The sequence below is a fragment of the Physeter macrocephalus genome, chromosome 5 (genome assembly GCF_002837175.3).
Source record: "Physeter macrocephalus isolate SW-GA chromosome 5, ASM283717v5, whole genome shotgun sequence".
Lineage (NCBI taxonomy): Eukaryota > Metazoa > Chordata > Mammalia > Artiodactyla > Physeteridae > Physeter > Physeter macrocephalus.
In genome coordinates, this window is record NC_041218.1 from 12,811,292 (window position 1) to 12,831,655 (window position 20,364).

Below are 20,364 nucleotides of genomic sequence, written 5' to 3' on the forward strand. Positions count from 1 at the left end.
GCCGCTCCGCGGCATGTGGGATCCTCCCAGACCGGGGCGCGAACCCGGTTCCCCTGCATCGGCAGGCGGACGCGCAACCACTGCGCCACCAGGGAAGCCCTGTTATCTCTTTTTAATTCATCACTCTAGGTAGAGATTTATCAATTTATTGATAATTCCAAGAAATCACTTTTGGGTTTCGTTTATTTCCTCTATTTCTTTTATTTTCTTCTACCTATTTTTTTTATTATTTCCTTCCTCTACTTTTTAGGTTTAATTTCTCTTCCTGATTTAGCTTCTTAAGTTAGAGAATTAGATCATTGATTTTAAGTCATTTTTTCTGTTCTAATATAAACATTTAAAGCTTTAAGCTTTAAGTTTCCTGCTAAACAATTTTGCCACATCCCCACATATTTCAATACATTGCATTTTCCCCCAGCTTTATTGAGAAATAATTAATGTATAATGTCTATAAGTTTACAGTGTACAATGTAACGATTTGATTTCACATATATATTGCAAAATGTTTACTACAATAAGATTAGTTAACACATTCTTTACTCACATAATTACCATTTTGTTGTTGTTGTTATAGTTACAGTGAGAACACTAAATCTTTATTCTCATAACAACTTTAAAGTATACAATATAGTATTGCTAAATATAGTCACCATGCTATACATTAGATCCCAAGAACTTATTCATCTTATAACTGAGAATCTGTACCTTTTGACCAACATATCCTCATTTCCCCCATGCCCCATCCCCTGGCAACCTCCATTCTACTCTCTGTTTCTATGAATTTGATGATTTTAGATTTCAAAATAAGTGAGATCATATAGTACTTGTTTTTCTCTGTCTGGCTTATTTTATTTAGTAATATAATGTCCCTTAGGGTTCATCTGTGTTGTTGCAAATGGCAAATGGCAAGATTTCCTTCTTTCTCACAGCTGAATAATATTCCATATTGTGTGTGTGTGTGTGTGTGTATACACACATCCATCTTCCTTATGCATTCATCTTAGGTTGTTTCCACATCTTGGTTGTTGTGAATAATGCTGCAATGACCATAGAAATGACCACCTCTCTCTGAGATACTGATTTCATTTCCTTCGGAATATATACCCAGAAGCAGGATTGCTGGATCATATGGTAGTCCTATTTTTAACTTTTCAAGGAACCTCCATACTGTTTTCCATAGTGGCTACACCAATTTGCATTCCCATCAACAGTGTGCAAAGGATCTTTTTCTCCACATCTTCATTAGCATTTGTTATCTCTTGTTTTGACAATAGCCATTCTAACAGAAGTGCGGTGACATCTCATTGTGGTTTTGACATGAATTTCCCTAATGATTAGTGATCTTGAGCACCTGTTCATATACTTTTTGGACACTTGTGAGTCTTCTTTGGAACAATGTCTATTCAAGTCCTTTGCCTTTTTTTTTTTTTTTTTTTTTTGCGGTACGCGGGCCTCTCACTTCTCCATATGACTCCTCTCTGGATAGTGTCCTCAAGAAACTTTTTTTTCCTTTGCTCTCTCAAACAACAAAAATTTTTTCGCTTTTTAAAATTAAAAAAAAAATTTAATGAAATTGATTGATTTACAATGTTGTGTTAGTTTCAATATATATATATAATATATATTATATTCAATATATATATATTCTTTTTCTGATTGTTTTCCCTTATAGGTTATTACAGAATATTGAGTATGGTTACCTGTGCTATACAGTAGATGCTTGCTGGTTATCTATTTTATATATAGTAGTGTGTATATGTTAATCTCAAACTCCTAATTTAATAAGTGGAATGTCAGACCTTTCCCAAAAGTAGTCTCACATACCCCTATGATCCTAGACCACCACTAAGCACCATGTCCAGAAATGTGCTACTCTCTTCTCCTAGGGAAAAGGACCTGCAGGACATACTCTCCATACTTAAAGTGTTCTCAATAAAAAATGTATCAGTGGGTTTCTCCCTTGAACTTTATTATGGTCACGCATTTTTCAAGAAATACCTTGCAAAAGGTAGAGAAGGAGAGATGCAGAATAGCAGGGAGCTGCAATTGAATAAACTTAGAAATTTCAACGTAAGATCTAAGGGTGATGCAAAGAATAATAAAACATGTTCTGTTTAGTGTAGAATCTTCCATTTACTTGGGGGAATACACACCATCGTATAGGGAACATTTAAGTGGTGACAAGAGGCTGTATGTAATTGAGTGTCAAAATTTTGGGCATAAACAAAATGTGTGACGAGAGTTCAGATCACAATTTAAGTGAAATGACATAAACAAAGGGGTAGAAGTGAGAATAAGCATAGTATATTCTGTATAGGTAGGTCAAGGTCAGATTGTAGAGCCAAGCTCAAGAGCTGAGGCTTCTTCATGTTAATGGTCATAACAAAACCTTAAATAGGGAAGACACATGATCATAGCAGTGATTTTATAAAGTTTTGTCTGATAGTGTTTTCTAATATTGATTTGAAGGGGAGGAGGTGAAGGTTTTGGGCTATTTGTACTCCAACTGCAGTGACAGATTTGAGAGTAGGATGGGGATAGTAGGAATGGAGAAACTGAAATAGATATAACAGAGCTTTCGAAAAACATCATCAACTAGTGTCTTGATACGGTGTTTGACAGAGAAGGAAGAATCAAGGAGGCTTTCAGTGTGTGAGCGTGTTGTAATATAATATAAAGACTAACAAAAATAAAGAAGTTGAAAAAGGAAGTTGGATTGAGTTTGTGGAAAATGGTAAACGTGGTTTGGAACTTACTGCAACTGGACTGACATCACGTCACCTAGTTGGAAAATACCAGTAGAGCCTTGGAAATGAAGAACTAAAATTCAGATTCGAGGACAGACTAGAAATAGACGTATGGTCATCAGAAGAGCAGCTAGTCTGGAAAATATAAATTTTTAATTGGGTCATAAAGGTAGAGGGAAAATGTTGGCAAGGTTGGAGGCCATAAATTTCTGGCAGCAGTAAGCGGGCAAGAAGTAATGAGAATCGTTGGAATAGGCCAGATGTGTGTGTGCGTGCGTGCGTGTGTGTGCGTGTGCGCTTGTGTGTGTGTGTGTGTGTGTGTGTGTGTGTGCCTTCCCAGCACCTTCTTTCTTCTGAGAACAACTACATCGACCTAGGGGTAACTGCTCCTCGTGCTCCAGGTGGAATGTTTACCATGATCCTGCCCCTGACTATATTTGCTGGGTCTTTTCTAATCCCACCAACGTCTACCTTTGGGATTCTTCTAACTCAATCCAAGAAAAATTTGTAAGACATGAAATACAGCAGCTTCTCCTGGCTATGCTTCCTGCCATATTTCCTATCACAAGAGGAAATGAGCAGAGACAAGAGGTAGATATGGCAAGACCTAGTTTTATTTGGTTCTTGATGTTCCAGAGGTTCAGCTATATCCTTTGCCTGCTTTGGTTTCATTGTACAACCCTTTATTATATGCCATGAGCCAACACATACCACTTTTGCCTAAATTAGTTTGAATTGAATTTTTCACTTGCAACCAAAAGATTTATGATACAATGATAATACATAACCCAGGAATGGAACAGGGGGATGTGACTGGTGAGTAGTACAGAGAGTTTCAGTTATACTGTAATGTTTCATTTCTTGGATTAGGAGATGGGTGTTTATTATATTATTCTTTATCCTTTTTTGTACACCTGAAATATTACATGATATAGTTTTTAAAATACTGCATCAGAGACTTGACATTACATGTCATCTAAGTACTTTGAATATGTTGTTGCTGGGGCATTTACATGGAGGCACACCACTGTATAATTAGATTCACTCTGCCCTACAAAAAGTCTGATTTGGGAAAATTTATTTAGCACTAAATAATCTAGTTCACTTTCTGTGCCAAAACTAGTTTTCAGAAATGAAACAGATGACATGAAATAAATTTCTGAGCCTATAAAAAATTAATTTTCAATATATGTTCTCCAATTTCAAAATTATTGGACAAATGTTCTATTCATAGTTAGAAAAACCTATACTTAAAAAGAACTATTTTCCATTTATGAAGCAGAATGCAGTTAAATATGGCTCCTAGTTAACAGGATTCAAGGATAAATTCTGTACTTTACATCTCAATGCACAATATTAACCTGAAATGGCAATCCACAAAAGAAAATAAGTTTTTAGCTCCAAATCAAAGACATGTAACAATTTAAACGTTTCTAACTTTCAATTTGTATTTTTTCAATGAATTTAAAATATTGTCTCCAATATCATACATTTGTGTTATGTGTTCAGTTGAGTAAAAATAAAAAGTTTCATATAGTTCTGGCAAGTGTTTGTCTTATGCTTGGTTAACTTCATTCAGTATATTCATTGTCAAGTACCTATAGGCATTTGGGTTCGTAAACCACCGGTTTATAAGCCACATTACTATAAAAACATACAAAGGAAAGGTGTATTTCTTCACTCAGAAGGAGGGAGAAAGATCTCTGAGGTTTAACTTTGGCAGAATTATACACAATATCCATCACCAAACAAAATGATGAAATTTGTGGCTTAATGTACCTCCACTGCAGTTAATTCGCTGTTTACAGCAGCCATCACCACAAAATCTGCAGGTCTTACCTTTATAATTGTGTATCTGGCCAATTCAAGAAGCCAAGGAATAGTGTTCCTCAAAAATGATTTCACAGAAATCATTAACACAGAAATTGCCACGTTTAAAAACCATTTTCTTGCAGTTTTGCTTTACAATTTCCAAAATCTTAAGGCCATCTGTTAGCAAAGACACTTCAAGTTTTCTTCTCACGAGTCCATTTTGATAAGTTATATTTGTGTAGTGATTTATCTAGTTTATCAAAGTTTAAAACTTTAATGGCTTAAATTTACGGAACTTTCTGACCATCATATTTCATAGACTCTAAAATAGCATCAATTGTAAGATATATCCTTATTTTACACACTACTAAAGAAGAAAAATTCAAAGCTGTCAATTAAACCATGCTTTCTTATCAGTAAGTATGATATATCCTAAATCCAGAGATGTCATAATGTGAAAAAAAATGTGTTTCTCAGAGTCAGTGAAATATGGTATATTTTAAATCTCAGTGTATATGTTCCTTTGTTAATTTCTAATGTTGCTTAGTAGATGCATGGAGTACAACAGACTATCTTGTGGTGAATCCTATTCACACAAAGTCCTGTTTTTTCTGTAGTTCCAGACCTTTCAAGCGTGTCTGGTACACAGCTTTAATTACCACATCCATGAATATTTTAGCACAGTGGGTTTCTTGACGAATGATGCAACGAGCAGGTTTCAGTTCTTTGCCATTGCGAAATGTTGCCACAGTGGTTTAAATTCAGTAATAAGTCTGACTTTAACACCTACCATCACAGAATTTCCCCCTAGTCACGCTTACTAATTTGAACTTTCTATAGTAAAATATCAAAGCATTTCTTAGTACACAGATATAGATCATTTCTTGAAGTTGTAGATATCATGGGTACCATTTTAATAAATGCATTGGTTGCATAACCTTTTCAATCAATACCACAAGTAAATATAGCTAGCTACTTGTAATTATCATTTATACCCTTGCTTTCATCTGCTGCAATTATAAAACACCACAGATTAATTCCTCTCCAGCAAGTGCTCAGGCAATATTCTAAGCAACAGTACTTCTGGCTATAATATATTCATGAATGTTTGATTCTGTTGAAGTCATATAATTTCTCCTTCACTTTGTAGACAATCTTTAAGAAATTCATTGTCTGTAAAGGATTTTATGGCCACTTTTCCACAAAAGCATTTGGGAAACATTCTATTTTCATTCAGAAATTAATCATGGAAAATCTAGTTTTTTCTTTCAGTTAATTGAGTTTTCATCATATGTCTTTTCTATAGAGCAGCTGTTCTTTGTTTCGTAACTGTATTTAAGTTTTATTTTTTGGTGAAGACACATTTTGCATTTTCAATACATAAAATATTATTTACTTTTTGCAAAGAAAGATGTTCTCTCCCATTTTTCTAAAAGCATATAGACTCTTCATTCTACTTTTTGTTTTCCCTCTTTCAACAGACTTTAAACAACTCTTGCTCTACTCCAGGAAAAAAAAATAACTATGTAAACATGATAACAGCTTGTACAGTAACTGGATTCCTTCCAGTGAGATGGTGAGATTGGAGGCAGACCAGGCGAGCCCTGACCCCTGCTCCAACCAACTACTGCCCGGAGGGAATGTGTTTTCAGCAGTGTCAGATCTTCTAGATACCTGGATAGCTACTGAAATCTCCAAAGCTTCAAAATGTTAATTCAAATTTCTTTCTCTTTAACAGATCAAACAGAATATAGCTGCAATCTGTGGGCCACCAGTATGTAACCTCTGCTACCAATTTGCAGCCTCTCCCTAATGGGATATGAGAGAGTATTTTTCTGTTTGAGCAGAAAAGAAATGAGGAACTGAGACAAAGAACCATGAGATAAACTCCTAAGAAGGTGCTATTTAGGCTGAATAACTCAGAATGTAATGTTGGACTATTATCTACTGGTGCACATAGCCCTGCAGAATCCTCCTGAAAGTTGCTGAGTTTCCAAACTAGAGAGAAGGGTAGACTCTTTCATCTTACTAAGCTTCCTATCCGTTAGGCCTATAGTCTGTCTGGAGACCACAAAGAGGCTCTGAGAGTTCCCAGTATGGAGAGAGTGGGGGCTGGGTGGAGGTCTAACAGCCACAGCCCATGAGCAATTACAAGTCAAACTCTGTATTGCACTTGACTTATATTATTAGTTCCTAGATCACAATGTTTCTCCATCTGAACTTTAGATATCAATTTATGGTCTTCTGGGATTTAGAATTTTTGAACAAAAATCTGAAGAATAGTGTTTTACCTCCTTCTTAGGTTTTTCTACCTAGAAGCCTCTGGAATATATTTTACCTACTTTTTAAAATTAAAACAAATCACCAGAATTATGCAGGTTTGAATCTAATTTCATTGATTTTGCCTGACTTTCAGCCTTTTCAATTACATTTTCTTCCACAATTTCTTTGGTTATTACTGCTGTTTATTAAGCTTTCGTGTTTTCTCTTATGCAAACCACAGCATATGTAAATGCCCTGCTAGGTCTGACATCACATCTCTCTTTCTCTCTCCTCTAATCACATTTCTTTTTTCCTTTTTTCTATGAATTCTAAATTAATATTTTAGTAATATCTTCAAATATTCTCATTTTTTTTCTGGAGCATCTAATCTGCTATTCAGACCTCTTCCCTCCACTGATTTTTTTTAAATCAATAATTAAATCTTGAAGCATTTGTTTTTTAATTTCATTATATTAGGTCATATTTTTTTATAAAATCAGTGTTCTCTAAACTCTGAATGAAAACGTAAGTGAGATGTTTTCTAACACTTCCTATGACTTATAATGACTTTATTTCACAGACAGGCATTGGATCTTTTTTTTTCATAATGCTCATCTTAAGTTATTATATTCTCACACATCCATTGATTTTTTTTTTTTTTGCTATATATTAAACTTTGAAGTAGGAGGTTAGCGAGTCTTTTACCCTACATTTGACGTTGTGATGGGACCTGACAGATGTTGGAAGCGTTAAATATTGTAAGATTTGATGAAGGAAGATGGGGGAAGTTATTTTATTTTCTCTGGTTCTGTTTTGCCATGCTGCAGACAACCTGAGCAGAAAGTCTGATCACTGAACATAGTGTTTCTTCTGCCTGGTGCTGTGGCAGCTTGATAGAAATGAAGTCATGTCCTCCCTACCCAATTGAATGACTGTCCTCAGCAGAAGGACTTCTGATTTATTCAATGAGCCACTGCATAACGTGGAAGCCAAGTGTGAGCATCTCCCTAGGATCTCTGCGCTAGAACCTGACAGCCTTCCCACAGGCTCTAAAGCATCCCCTCTCCAAGCTCCACAGCCACACCTCACCTCCAGGCCCTAACTCTTCAGATTAGGGTATATATCATAGAGTTCTCCTAGGGGGCCCTTCTAGTTACTCCCAAAGCAGGCTTATTCTGTGCATTCTGTGAATTCTGGATTGTCTCCTTGTCTGAGTGGTAATGTGCATTAAAATAACACAGTAGTGGTGATATATATGTGAATATAAATTAACTCTATCACAAACTAGGGGGTGGTTAGCTACCATCTGAAGTACTAGAGTCATAATTCATACTCCAGGGTGGTTATTTAAGATGTGAAGCTTTCTAATCGGGAATTAGTATCTTCAGAAATGGTCTAGCACTTAAAGTTTCCTTATTAAAAACTACAATAGCAAATGTGTTAATTAACCTGAAGAATACAACACAAATTTTTAACTGGTTAGGAATATTTTGTGGACCCTACAAATGAATAAATTGCAAAAATCCAACAAACCTAGAAGCCTAATGTCATGCTGCAGTGTTCTAAGCACTATGGATGAGCTGCAGTTACAGCAGTGATGAAGACAGACTCAGCCCTGCTTCCATGATTTCACAGAATCTAGGAGGGAAAGCAAACAAGTGCATTATCATGCACGTTCCCCTCAGGGATAAAATATGAGACCACATCATGAGACCACAGATAAGGGGCACCTAGAGCCAACTGGGGCAGGGAAGGAGAACTGGCAGGAAAATTTTCCTGAAAAAAGTAACATTTAACCTGAGACCCAAAGGATGAGTCAGAATTATCTAGTTAAAGAGAGTATACAGGAATAGAGGACTTCCCTGGCAGTCTGGTGGTTGAGACTTCACCTTCCAATGCAGGGGGTGCAGGTTCGATCCCTGGTCAGGGAGCTAGGATCCCACATGCCTCACGGCCAAAAAACCAAAACATAAAACAGAAGCAATATTGTAACAAATTCAATAAAGACTTTAAAAAAATGGTCCCCATCAAAAAAAAAAAAAAAGAGAGTATACAGTAATATATATGTGCTTGGGAAAGGGGAGGTGGATCTGTTAGTGCTTTGTACATACTACATGCTCAATAAATATGTGTCAGGTGAATAAGTGAAGACTTGAATCCAAAAGAGAGTGTATGAAGAACCAAAAGTTTAATGCTGCCAGCAGACAGTGCTGGGGGCTAGCAGATGTAGTGTCATAAGATGTACTGAAAAACCAGAACCTATATCCCAAGTGCCTGGCAGAGTCTCTGGCACATGGTAAGCACTCAACAACATCTGCTGGAAAACTGAACATGCAAAGACCCAAAGACCATGTTAAGGAGCCCAAAACTTATCCTAAGAGCAATGGAAAGTTACTAAAATATTTCATCAAGGGAATGATATGATCAAGTCTGCATTTTAGAAAGATCATTCTGACTGAAGAGTGGAAAACTGTTAAAGTCAGATTATGGCAGAGAGGTTTCTTTAGAGACTATTGAGGAGGTCCAGGAGAGAGCAGATGGTGACTGGATACAGGGTAGCACTGAGAAAGTGGAGGAGAAGACAGGTTTGGAGGGGGAGGGTGCATCTGTGGTAAAGAAAAGAATGAACAGGAGGGACCTTCAAGATGGAGGAGGAGTAAGACGTGGAGATCACCTTCCTCCCAACAAACACATCAGAAATACACCTACATGTGGAACAACTCCTACAGAACACCTACTGAACGCTGGCAGAAGACCTCAGACCTCCCAAAAGGCAAGAAGCTCCCCACGTACCTGGGTAGGGCAAAAGAAAAAACGAAAAACAGAGACAAAGAATAGGGACGGGACCTGCACCAGTGGGAGGGAGCTGGGAAGGAGGAAATGTTCCCACACACTAAAAGCCCCTTCGCGGGCGGAGACTGCGGGTGGCGGAAGGGGGAGCTTCGGAGCCGTGGAGGAGAGCTCAGCCACAGGGGTGCGGAGGGCAAAGCGGAGAGATTCCCGCACAGAGGATCGGCGCCGACCAGCACTCACCAGCCCGAGAGACTCGTCTGCTCACCTGCCGGGGCGGGCGGGGGCTGGGAGCTGAGGCATGGGCTTCAGAGGTCAGATCCCAAGGAGAGGACCGGGGTTGGCTGCATGAACAGAGCCTCAAGGGGGCTAATGCACCACAGCTAGCCTGGAGGGAGTCCGGGGAAAAGTGTGGAACTGCCTAAGAGGCAAGAGACCGTTGTTTTGGGGTGCACGAGGAGAGGGGATTCAGAGCACCACCTAAACGAGCTCCAGAGAGGGGTGTGAACCGTGGGTATCAGCGCAGGCACTAGAGACTGGCATGAAACTCTAAGGCTGCTGCTGCAGCCACCAAGAAGCCCGTGAGCAAGCACAGGTCACTCTCCACACCTCCCCTCCTGGGAGCCTGTGCAGCCCGCCACTGCCAGGGTCCCGTGACCCAGGGACAACATCCCCAGGAAAACACACAGCGCCTCAGACTGTTGCAATGTCATGCGGGCCTCTGCCACCGCAGGCTCGTCCCGCATACCGTACCCCTCCCTCCCCCTGCCACCAGCCTGAGTGAGCAGAGGCCCCTAATAAGCCGCTCCTTTAACCCCCTCCTGTCTGGGCAAAGAACAGAAGCCCTCAGGTGACCTACACGCAGAGGCGGGTCCAAATCCAAAGCTGAACCCTGGGAGCTGTTCGAACAAAGAACAGAAAGGGAAATTTCTCCCAGCAGCCTCAGGAGCAGCAGATTAAATCTCCAGAATCAACTTGATGTGCCCTGCATCTGTGGAATACCTGAATAGACAACGAGTCATCCCAAATTGAGGAGGTGGGCTTTGGGAGCAACTGCAGACTTGGGGTTTGTTTTCTGCATCTAACTTGTCTCTGGTTTTAAGTTTATCTTAGTTTAGTATCTAGAGTTTATTATCATTGGTAGATTTGTTTACAGATTTGGTTGCTCTCTGGCTTTTTTTTTTCTTTTATATATATATTTTGTTTGTTTGTTTTCCTTTTTCTCTTTGTGAGTGTGTATGTGTATGCCTCTTTGTGTGATTTTGTTGGTATACCTTTGCTTTTACCATTTGTCCTAGGGTTCTGTCTGTCTGTTTTGTTTTGTTTTTTTTTTAGTATACTTTTTAGCTTTTGTTATCATTGCTGGATTTGTTTTTTGGTTTGGTTGCTCTCTTCTTTCTTTCTTTTTTTATTACTTTTTAATTTTTTTAATTTATACTAATATTTTAAATTTTTTTTATTTTAATAACTTTATCTTCTTCCTACCTTCCTTCCTTTCTTTCTTTTTTGTCCCTTTTCTTCTGAGCTGTGTGGCTGACAGGGTCTTGGTGCTCTAGCCGGCTGTCAGGCCTGAGCCCCTAAGGTGGGAGAGCCAAGTTCAAGATACTGGTCCACCAGAGACCTCTGGGCTCCATGTAATATCAAATGGCAAAAGCTCTCCATCTCAACACTAAGACCCAGGTCCACTCAATGACCAGCAAGCTACAGTGCTGGACACCCTATGCCAACCAACTAGCAAGACAGGAACACAACCCCACCCATTAGCAGAAAGGCTGCCCCAAAACATAATAAGGTCACAGACACCCCAAAACAAACCATCGGATGCAGTCCTGCCCACCAAAGACAAGATACAGCCTGATCCACCAGAACACAGGCACCAGTCCCCTCCACCAGGAAGCCTACACAACCCACTGAACCAACATTGCCCACTGGGGGCAGACATCAAAAACAACAGGAACTACGAACCTTCAGCCTGTGAAAAGGAGACCCCAAACAAAGTAAGTTAAGCAAAATGAGAACACAGAAAAATACACAGCAGGTGAAGGAGCAAGGTAAAAACCCATCAGACCAAACAAATGAAGAGGAAATAGGCAGTCTACCTGAAAAAGAATTCAGAATAATGATAGTAAGGATGATCCAAAATCTTGGAAGTAGAATGGAGAAAAAACAAGAAACGTTTAACAAGGACCTAGATGAACTAAACAGCAAACAAACAATGATGAACAACACAATAAATGAAATTAAAAATTCTCTAGAAGGAATCAATAGCAGAATAACTGAGGCAGAAGATGAATAGGAAAAAATTACTTCAGTCAAATAAATATTATTTTTTAACAACATAGATTTTAGTTATTTCATTTTTTGATTAATAATCTTTTTGACCTCAGCCCCACCCACACTGATTTATGTGTATGGATTATAATAGCTTACATTTATGTTGCATTTAGTATGTGCCAAGTACTATTCTTAGTACTTTGCCTGTGTTAGCTCATTTACTCCTCACCCCAATCCAAAGAGGAGGGTGTTATTAGCCCATTTTAAAGATGTAAACTGGGGCACAAAGAACTAAGTCATTCTCCTTAGCTCATATAACCAATAAATATCAGAGCTAATTCTCAAATTTAACCTCAAACCCTGGCTCTAAAACTTTTGCTTCTGACCAGCGTCTTTGTTAGTATCTAGAGGCCCGCGTACCGCAAAAAAAAAAAAAAAAAAAAAAAAAGTGTTTTACATTTCAGACACTGACATTTCTGGAATGCTCAATATTTTATATGAAAATTAACAGGCTTTAAATCAAAATCAGTTTACTCTATTGAGGATTAATGAAACAATATGTGGAGAACACAGTTTTGGAATGACAAACAAGTGTCTTTTGGGTGTGCTTGAGAATGAAAGCGTGTGCTCATGAATACATGCATGGCCTAGAAAGTGCATTCAGGGTTATGTATAAAAGCTCTCAGGCAAAATCCTCATGAACTCCACTATTTTGTTCCCCTTTAAGAAAGTCTTGTGATTTTAAGCAAATAAAAAAGCAGTAAACTGGAAAGAAAATCTATTGGAAGAAACCCATCCTATCATTTATAAAATCCTTGATATCTGTAATATGCATTACAGCCATAGCTCAAAATACAGAAATCCGTATTCCAAAATTACACTGACCTTTGCGTGGCCTCAGCAAACCTAAGAAAAATTTGATTCTATAGATCTTTTAAGTGCTGATAGATAATGGAAACATTAACTACAACCCCCATACACACACACACACACACACACAAACACACACACTCACACTCACTCTCACTCTCACTCACCCAGGAGACACGTGGTCATTAGAAGAATCGCTAAATCGTCTAATTAATTTTCAGCCAGTTACTGTTCAGCTATGTGGTTTGCATATTGTGCAGACAGACTCCTGGTAGTTATTGTCCCTCATTTCCACTTGTCTTCTGTGTTCTTAGAATAAAACAGGGAGTATCTTAACATAAGTATCTTAGTTGGTAGAATCCAAAAAGCTTCCTGGGTGGACTACACTTCTTGAGACCAGCATTCATGCTTTCAATGTTATAAACACTTATTCATGAGTTGGGAATAAGCAAAGAAACAGTTAAAGAAACTATAGTAATGTTAACACCCAGGAGTCATCAGTGATCTCTTCTGAAACTCCACTCAAGCCTAGATCCTAGGAAAAACTGGGACTGAGATACATAATGTGGTTGCCATGGATCAGCTGGGTTGTAAGGGTATCAATGGAGTTCTATATCAGCTTATTTTGTAGAAATAATGTTCTCAATCCATGGAATGTAGCTGGAGATGTCAGTGAAGACAATAGTATGACCTGTCAGAATACATCCAGTTGCCCAAGACATAATTCCTTGTAATTCACCGCCACATGTGGCTGGTGCAGCTGTGGTCACCTGCCAGACAGAGTAGAGGGGATCAGAACTTCCCTCCCACCTGGAAAATTTTCAGCACTGGAACAAAAGCAAAAGCCACTATATCTGCCATGCAAAAGGGCCCAGGATATAATACTGTGAAAGCTTCTTTCCACTGTACTAACTACTGCTACCACCCAGTCATCCCTAGACAGAAATTTCAAAATGGTAGCTGGAAGATAGCTTTACACTTCTCAAAAATCCATATCTCTCATCTCTAACATAGGGTGGAGGAGAGAGAGTCATCATTCTTCAGCCCCCTACTCTCTGAGCTCTTAGCCTGACTGCAAAATACAGACCCTCATGAAGGATGAGAGGTAAGAGAGACACAAAGACAAAGAGGAAGAGCACAGATTGAGCTTATGGGCAAATGAGATAAGAAAGTTTACCTGGCATTTATCTCTGCTTCTTCCTATGTGTCCCATACAGAACATGTCTTCAAGGAACTTTTCACCCAGTAAAGCTTTGCAGATTGAATCAGTGTTCAATTCATTCATAATGCTGTGCAGGTTACTGCCTGGATTTCCTAAGCACAAGAAATAAAGGAGGCTTTCATTCCTGTTTGCATTTTCGTAAGGTATCTTGCCTCCCTCTCCTTCAGGGCTTCTTTTCAGTTAGAATGGACTGCAGAGGAAGAACTGATGGAATAGACCATGGATTAAACATATCCTCCTGTTCATTTATCATCTTTGAGAGATAATCAGCACCAAGGAGTGGTGCCAAGACACTCCACACATCAAACAAGATCTGAATCCAAGCTCTGCCATCACCAAGTTTATAACCTTGGACAATTAGTTAAATCTCCCTGAGTCTTGGTTTCCTCATTTACAAGACATAAATCCTACGAAAATTTATCTACATGATGTTTGATGATGGCTAAATATGTACAGGATGCTTAGCGCCTGGGACATAGTTAGTGCTCAACAAATGGTAGCTGTTATCATTGTTGTAAGTGATAACCATATCGCTGATAGGCAGGTAAAGGAAAAATGTGATTTTTACCAACTTGCAAATTAAGATTCAAAGAAGTTAAAGAATTTGTCAATAACCCTATAAACTCAAACATAAATCCCTGAATCCCAGTCCTCTGCAGTGTGTGCCAATGTGATACATACATGCAACACTTTGATTTAGGATTTGATTCCCAAAGCCCTACAGGAGATTACCCCTTCTACTCTAAAGAGCTGATATTGTTGCTCTATTTCTACCTTTACACATGTGCTTAAAAATAAGTTCCAATTCCTTCCCCTAACTCCTCAGAGACCCTGAAGATGTGAATATATCCAAGAATACAGCTAACTCTTCTTTTTGACAGTCACTCACCAACAGATTCTTTATTCTCTACCCAAGTGCAAATCAAGCAATCTGGAAATTCCTCTATCTTGGCACTAGGCAACTGAAAAATGCTGGTGGAGAAGAAGGTGAGGGGTATAGACAACTTCATCAGCATAAGATCATTTTTAGGAGAAGTGACAGTGAAGTTTGGGTGAACGATTATCTTCTCATAAGGCAGAATCTCCGCAATAAAGTCTTGAAAACTGTTGGCTCCACCGGTTAAGATGACCTGGAGATCTGTGGAAAATGAAGGAGAGAAAAAATATTGATACTATCACATATCACAAGGCTATTCTTTCTCTCTCTCTTTCTTTTCTCTCTCTCTCTCTCTCTCTCTCTCTCACACACACACACACACACACACACACACACACACACACAAACGTACTTTCCTCCCTCTCATTTACTGGTATCAAGCAAAAAAAAATTAGTAAGGATATAGAAGATTTGAACTACATAATTAAAAATTTTTATATATTGAACATAAATAGAACCTTCCATCCTAAAATTAGACAGTACACATTCTTTCAAGCACACAAGAAACATTTATAAAAATTGACTCCATACTGGTCCAAAAAGTAAGTCTCAATTATTTTCAAAGAATCAGCATCACACAGATCACATTCTCTGACCACAAAACAATTAAATTAGAACTCAGAAGATTTTTTCTTTTTTTTAAATTGAAGTACAGATGATTTACAATGTTTTAAGTATACAGCAAACTGATTCAGTTTTATGCATATATATATATATATATATATATATATACACACACACATACATGTATTCTTTTTCAGATTCTTTTCCATTATAGGTTATTATAAGATATTGAATATATTGATAGTTCCCTGTGCTATACAGTAGGTCCTTGTTGCTTATTTTATATATAGTAGTGTGTATCTGTTAATCCTAAACTCCTAATTTATCCCTCTCCTACTTCTCCCCTTTGGTAACCATAAGTTTGTTTTCTATGTCTGTGGGTCTATTTCTGTTTTGTATATAAGTTCATTTGTATCTTTTTTTTAGATTCCACATATAAGCAATATCATATATTTGTCTTTCTCTGGATTACTTTACTTGTGATAATCTCTAGGTCGATCCATGTTGCAGCAAATGGCAGAATTTCACTTTTTTATGGCTGAGTAATATTCCATTGTATGTATATGTATGTGTGTGTGTGTGTGTGTGTGTGTGTGTGTGTGTGTGTGTGTATAAACACATCTTCTTTATCCATTCATCTGTCAAAGGACATTTAGGTTGCTTCCATGTCTTGGTTATTGTAAATAGTGCTGCTATGAACATTGGGATGCATGTATCTTTTAGTATTAGAGTTTTTCTCTTTTGCTGATATATGCCCAGAAGTGAGATTGCTGGGTCATATGGTAACTCTACTTTTAGTTGTTTTCTTTTAATGTTTACTTATTTATTTATTTATTTAGACTGCGCCGGGTCTTAGTTGCAGCACATGGGATCTTCAGTTGCGGCATGTGGACTCTTAGTTGCGGCATGCGTGCGGGATCTAGTTCCCCAACCAGGGATCGAACCTGGGTCCCCTGCATTGGGAGTGTGGAGTCCTACCCATTGGACCAACAGGGAAGTCCCTCTACTTTTAGTTTCTTAAGGAACCTCCATACTGCTTTCTATAATGGCTGCACCAATTTACATTCCTACCAACCAACAGTGGAGGAGGGTTCCCTTTTCAAAAGATTTCTTTTTTAATTTGGAAAGTTACCCCCTAAAATTTAGAAAATTTACCCTCCAAATTCTAAACTTACAAATGAAAGATTTAATCATGTGGAAATTCCATTTTATTCCTTTTTTTTTTTTTTTTTTGTGGTACGCAGGCCTCTCACTGTTGTGGCCTCTCCCGTTGCGGAGCACAGGCTCCGGACGCACAGGCTCAGAGGCCATGGCTCACGGGCCCAGCCGCTCCACGGCATGTGGGATCCTCCCGGACTGGGGCACGAACCCGTGTCCCCTGCATCGGTAGGCGGATTCTCAACCACTGCGCCACCAGGGAAGCCCCACTTTATTCCTTTTTTATTGAACTATATTTGATTTATAATATATATTAGCCTCAGGTGTACAGCACAGTGATTCAGTATTTCTACAGATTATACTCCATTAATAGTCATTACAAGATAATGGCTATAGGCACTTCCCTAGTGGCACAGTGGTTAAGAATCTGCCTGCCAATGCAGGGTACACAGGTTCAATCCCTGGCCCGGGAAGATCCCACATGCTGCGGAGCAACTAAGCCCACGTGCCACAACTACTGAAGCCCAAGTGCCACAACTACTGAAGCCCGCACACTTAGAGCCCATGCTCCACAACGAGAAGCCACCGCAATGAGAAGCATGCGCACCACAACAAAGAGTAGCCCCCGCTCACCACAACTAGAGAAAGCCCACACACAGCAACGAAGACCCAATGCAGCCAAAAATAAAAATTAATTAATTTTTTAAAATACCAAAAAAATTTTTTTTTCTTCATTGCATTTGTGTGTTTGTGCAGCAGAATATTGGAGCACACTGCCAAAGGGAAGTAGTTCTTTTATTTTTTTTATGATAAAGTAGCAGTTACCTAGCTCCTGCGGCCATGTAGGTAACTCCTTGTTATTATTTATGTTGGGAAAGAAAAAAAATGTTAATTCCAAGACATTCACATCTGACATCCAGGATGGCATATAAGCTGCCCCTCACTTGCCTACTCCACCTGATATGTAGTGGTTGCCCAGAGACCCATGCTGAGAAGAATCTGGGGCTGCATCTAGGCTCAGCCATAATGAGTGCCCTAGATGCACGGCGATTTTGTCTATCCAGGCGAAAAGCAGCAGGTCCTATGTCAGGTACATGAAGAACCTGTCTTAAATGATGTAGATTTATTGCTTACCTCAGTGAAACTCACTGAAAAAACACAAAATCTTTATTTCATATTTTTGGTGTATTTTTTGAAGTTAGTAGCACTAAAAGAAGTACTTTTCCATAAGCTGTCAACCTGCTATTTGAATATGGTAAAGAATGAGAGCGAATGCTTGGGTTGCTAATACAGAAAATATAGAAGTGAAAAAATAGAAATAAAACAAATATTTAACATTTAAGCGTAAAAAAACAGATGATGTAGTACTATAGAAAGATTACCTGTTTCCCCAAGTATTTAATAATGTTTAGACTGCCAACAAAAAATAAAGTATCTGTTCTGTGATTTACTTTTATTAACTGGAAGTTATTGAACATACTTTATTTAAAAGTTTTTAGATGCTTCAACGTGAAATGATGTAAATCCTTACATTTTAAAAAATTTAGGTAATTACGCTATGCAGAAATATGTCTGAGTTCATTGTCTATTTTATTTGCCTTTAAGTTCTTCCAGATAAAATAGCCCCGTGGCATTATAATTGCAACATAAATAACCTATATTAAAATTAACTATATAAACACCATTTAAGGTAACAATAGAATAATTATAAATTTGCACATACAATTTTTGGATTATTTTTCTTATTAAAAGGTACAATGAAAAATGTAAATATACTTGAATAAAATGTAAACCCAGAAAACTTGTCTTCATCTCATTTAAAGCCAAGACATGACAGAAAAGTTACATTTTCTTCGTAGCTTTGAAGCTGTACATGGCTAATTAATAGTCTTATTTTAAACAAGTATATTTTGTGGGCAGGATAAAGGGTCATGAGCATTCATTTCTTTTACTGACAAGTTCCAGTAGAGGCAAATTCTGGCTGTAGGTGTCATTAGGTAAAACAGTGTGTAGAAAGATATAAGAATAGAGGAGATAAATGAGAAAACCCAGAAACAGAATAAAATAAAAAGGTTTGGAGTGTCTACGTAGCTTGGTTATGAGGTAGTATTGACAACAGCAGTGTTTGTTACACCCATGTTATGTTTTTTTGGGGGGGGCAGGACAAGATAAGGCTAACTTTATCTATTTACTTTTTTATACAGCAAGTTTTTATTAGTTATCTATTTTATACATACTAGTGTATATATGTCAGTCCCAATCTCCCAATTCATCCTACCACCACCACCTACACCCCACTTTCCCCTCTTAGTGTCCCACTACTGGGCATATACCCAGAGAAAACCATAATTCAAAAAGACACATGCACCCCAATGTTCATTGCAGCACTATTTACAATAGCCAGGTCATGGAAGCAACCTAAATGCCCATCGACAGACAAATGGATAAAGAAGATATGGTACATATATGATGAACCGGTTTGCAAGGCAGAACTAGAGACACAGATGTAGAGAACAAACATATGGACACCAAGGGGGCAAAGCGGTGAGGGGCTGGGGGTGGTGGTGGGATGAACTGGGAGATTGGGATTGACATGTATACACTAATATGTATAAAATAGATAACTAATAAGAACGTGCTGTATAAAAAATTTTTTTTAATTCTTAAAAAAGATAGTGGCTATAATTCCCTATTCTATACAATAGATAACAATTATATAGAACAATTGATATACAACAATATATCCTTGTTGCTTATCCATTTCAAACACAGTAGTCTGTATCTGTTAATCCCATACCCTTAATTTTCCCCTCCCCCGCTTCTGTCTCCCCTCTGGTAACCATTAGTTTGTTTTCTATATCTGTGAATCTGTTTCTGTTTTCCATATACATTCATTTGTGTTATTTTTCAGATGCCACATATAAGTGACATCATATAGTATTTGTCTTTCTCTGATTTATTTCACTAAGCATAGTATTCTCTAGGTCCATCCATGTTGCTGCAAATGGCAGAACTTCATTTTTTTTATGGCTGAGAAATATCCCATTGTATATATGTACCACATCTTCTTTATCCATCCATCTGTTGATGGACACTTGGGTTGCTTCCATATCTTGGCTATTGTAAATAATGCTGCTATGAACACTGGGGTACATGTATATTTTAAAATTAGTGTTTTCATTTTTTTCTGGATATACACCCAGGAGTAGAATTGCTGGATCATATGATAGTTTTATTTTTAGCCTTTTGAGGAACTCCATAATGTTTTCCACACTGGCTGCACCAACAGTGTATAAGAGTTCCCTTTTCTCCACATCCTCTCCAACATTTGTTATTTGTACATTTTTTGATGATAGCCATTCTGACCGGTGTGAGGTGATATCTCATTGTGGTTTTGATTTGCATTTCTCTAATACTAATACTGACTATCTTTTCATGTGCCTGTTAGCCACCTATATGTCTTCTTTGGAAAAATGTCTATTCAGGTCTTCTGACCATTTTTTGATTGGTTTGTTTGTTTTTTCGGTATTGAGTTCTATGAGCTGTTTATAATCATGTGGAAATTTCAAAAATTATTTAGAATTTAAACAATAGTGAAAATGGCCCATATCAAAGATGATGGATAGAAAACCCAAAAGAACATATACATAAATTACTAGAAACAGTAAGAGAATATAGCAAAGCAACAAACTATTAAATCAACTTATGAATACCAATTGCATTTCCAT

General features: G+C 38.0%; 1 protein-coding gene across 1 annotated transcript in view; it reads right to left on the bottom strand.

Annotated features, from left to right (window-relative positions):
• MGAM (maltase-glucoamylase) overlaps positions 1–15,070 on the bottom strand; it is a 145,471-nt gene extending 130,401 nt beyond the window's left edge. Inside the window, exons 1-2 of the mRNA XM_007103334.4 lie at positions 14,867–15,070; positions 13,933–14,069 (exon numbers count right to left, since the gene is read on the bottom strand). Coding sequence (XP_007103396.3) covers positions 13,933–14,069; positions 14,867–14,993 — 264 coding nt within the window. The 5' untranslated portion in view covers positions 14,994–15,070. The remainder of the gene's footprint in view (positions 1–13,932; positions 14,070–14,866) is intronic.
• Between the last annotated feature and the right edge of the window lie 5,294 nt (positions 15,071–20,364).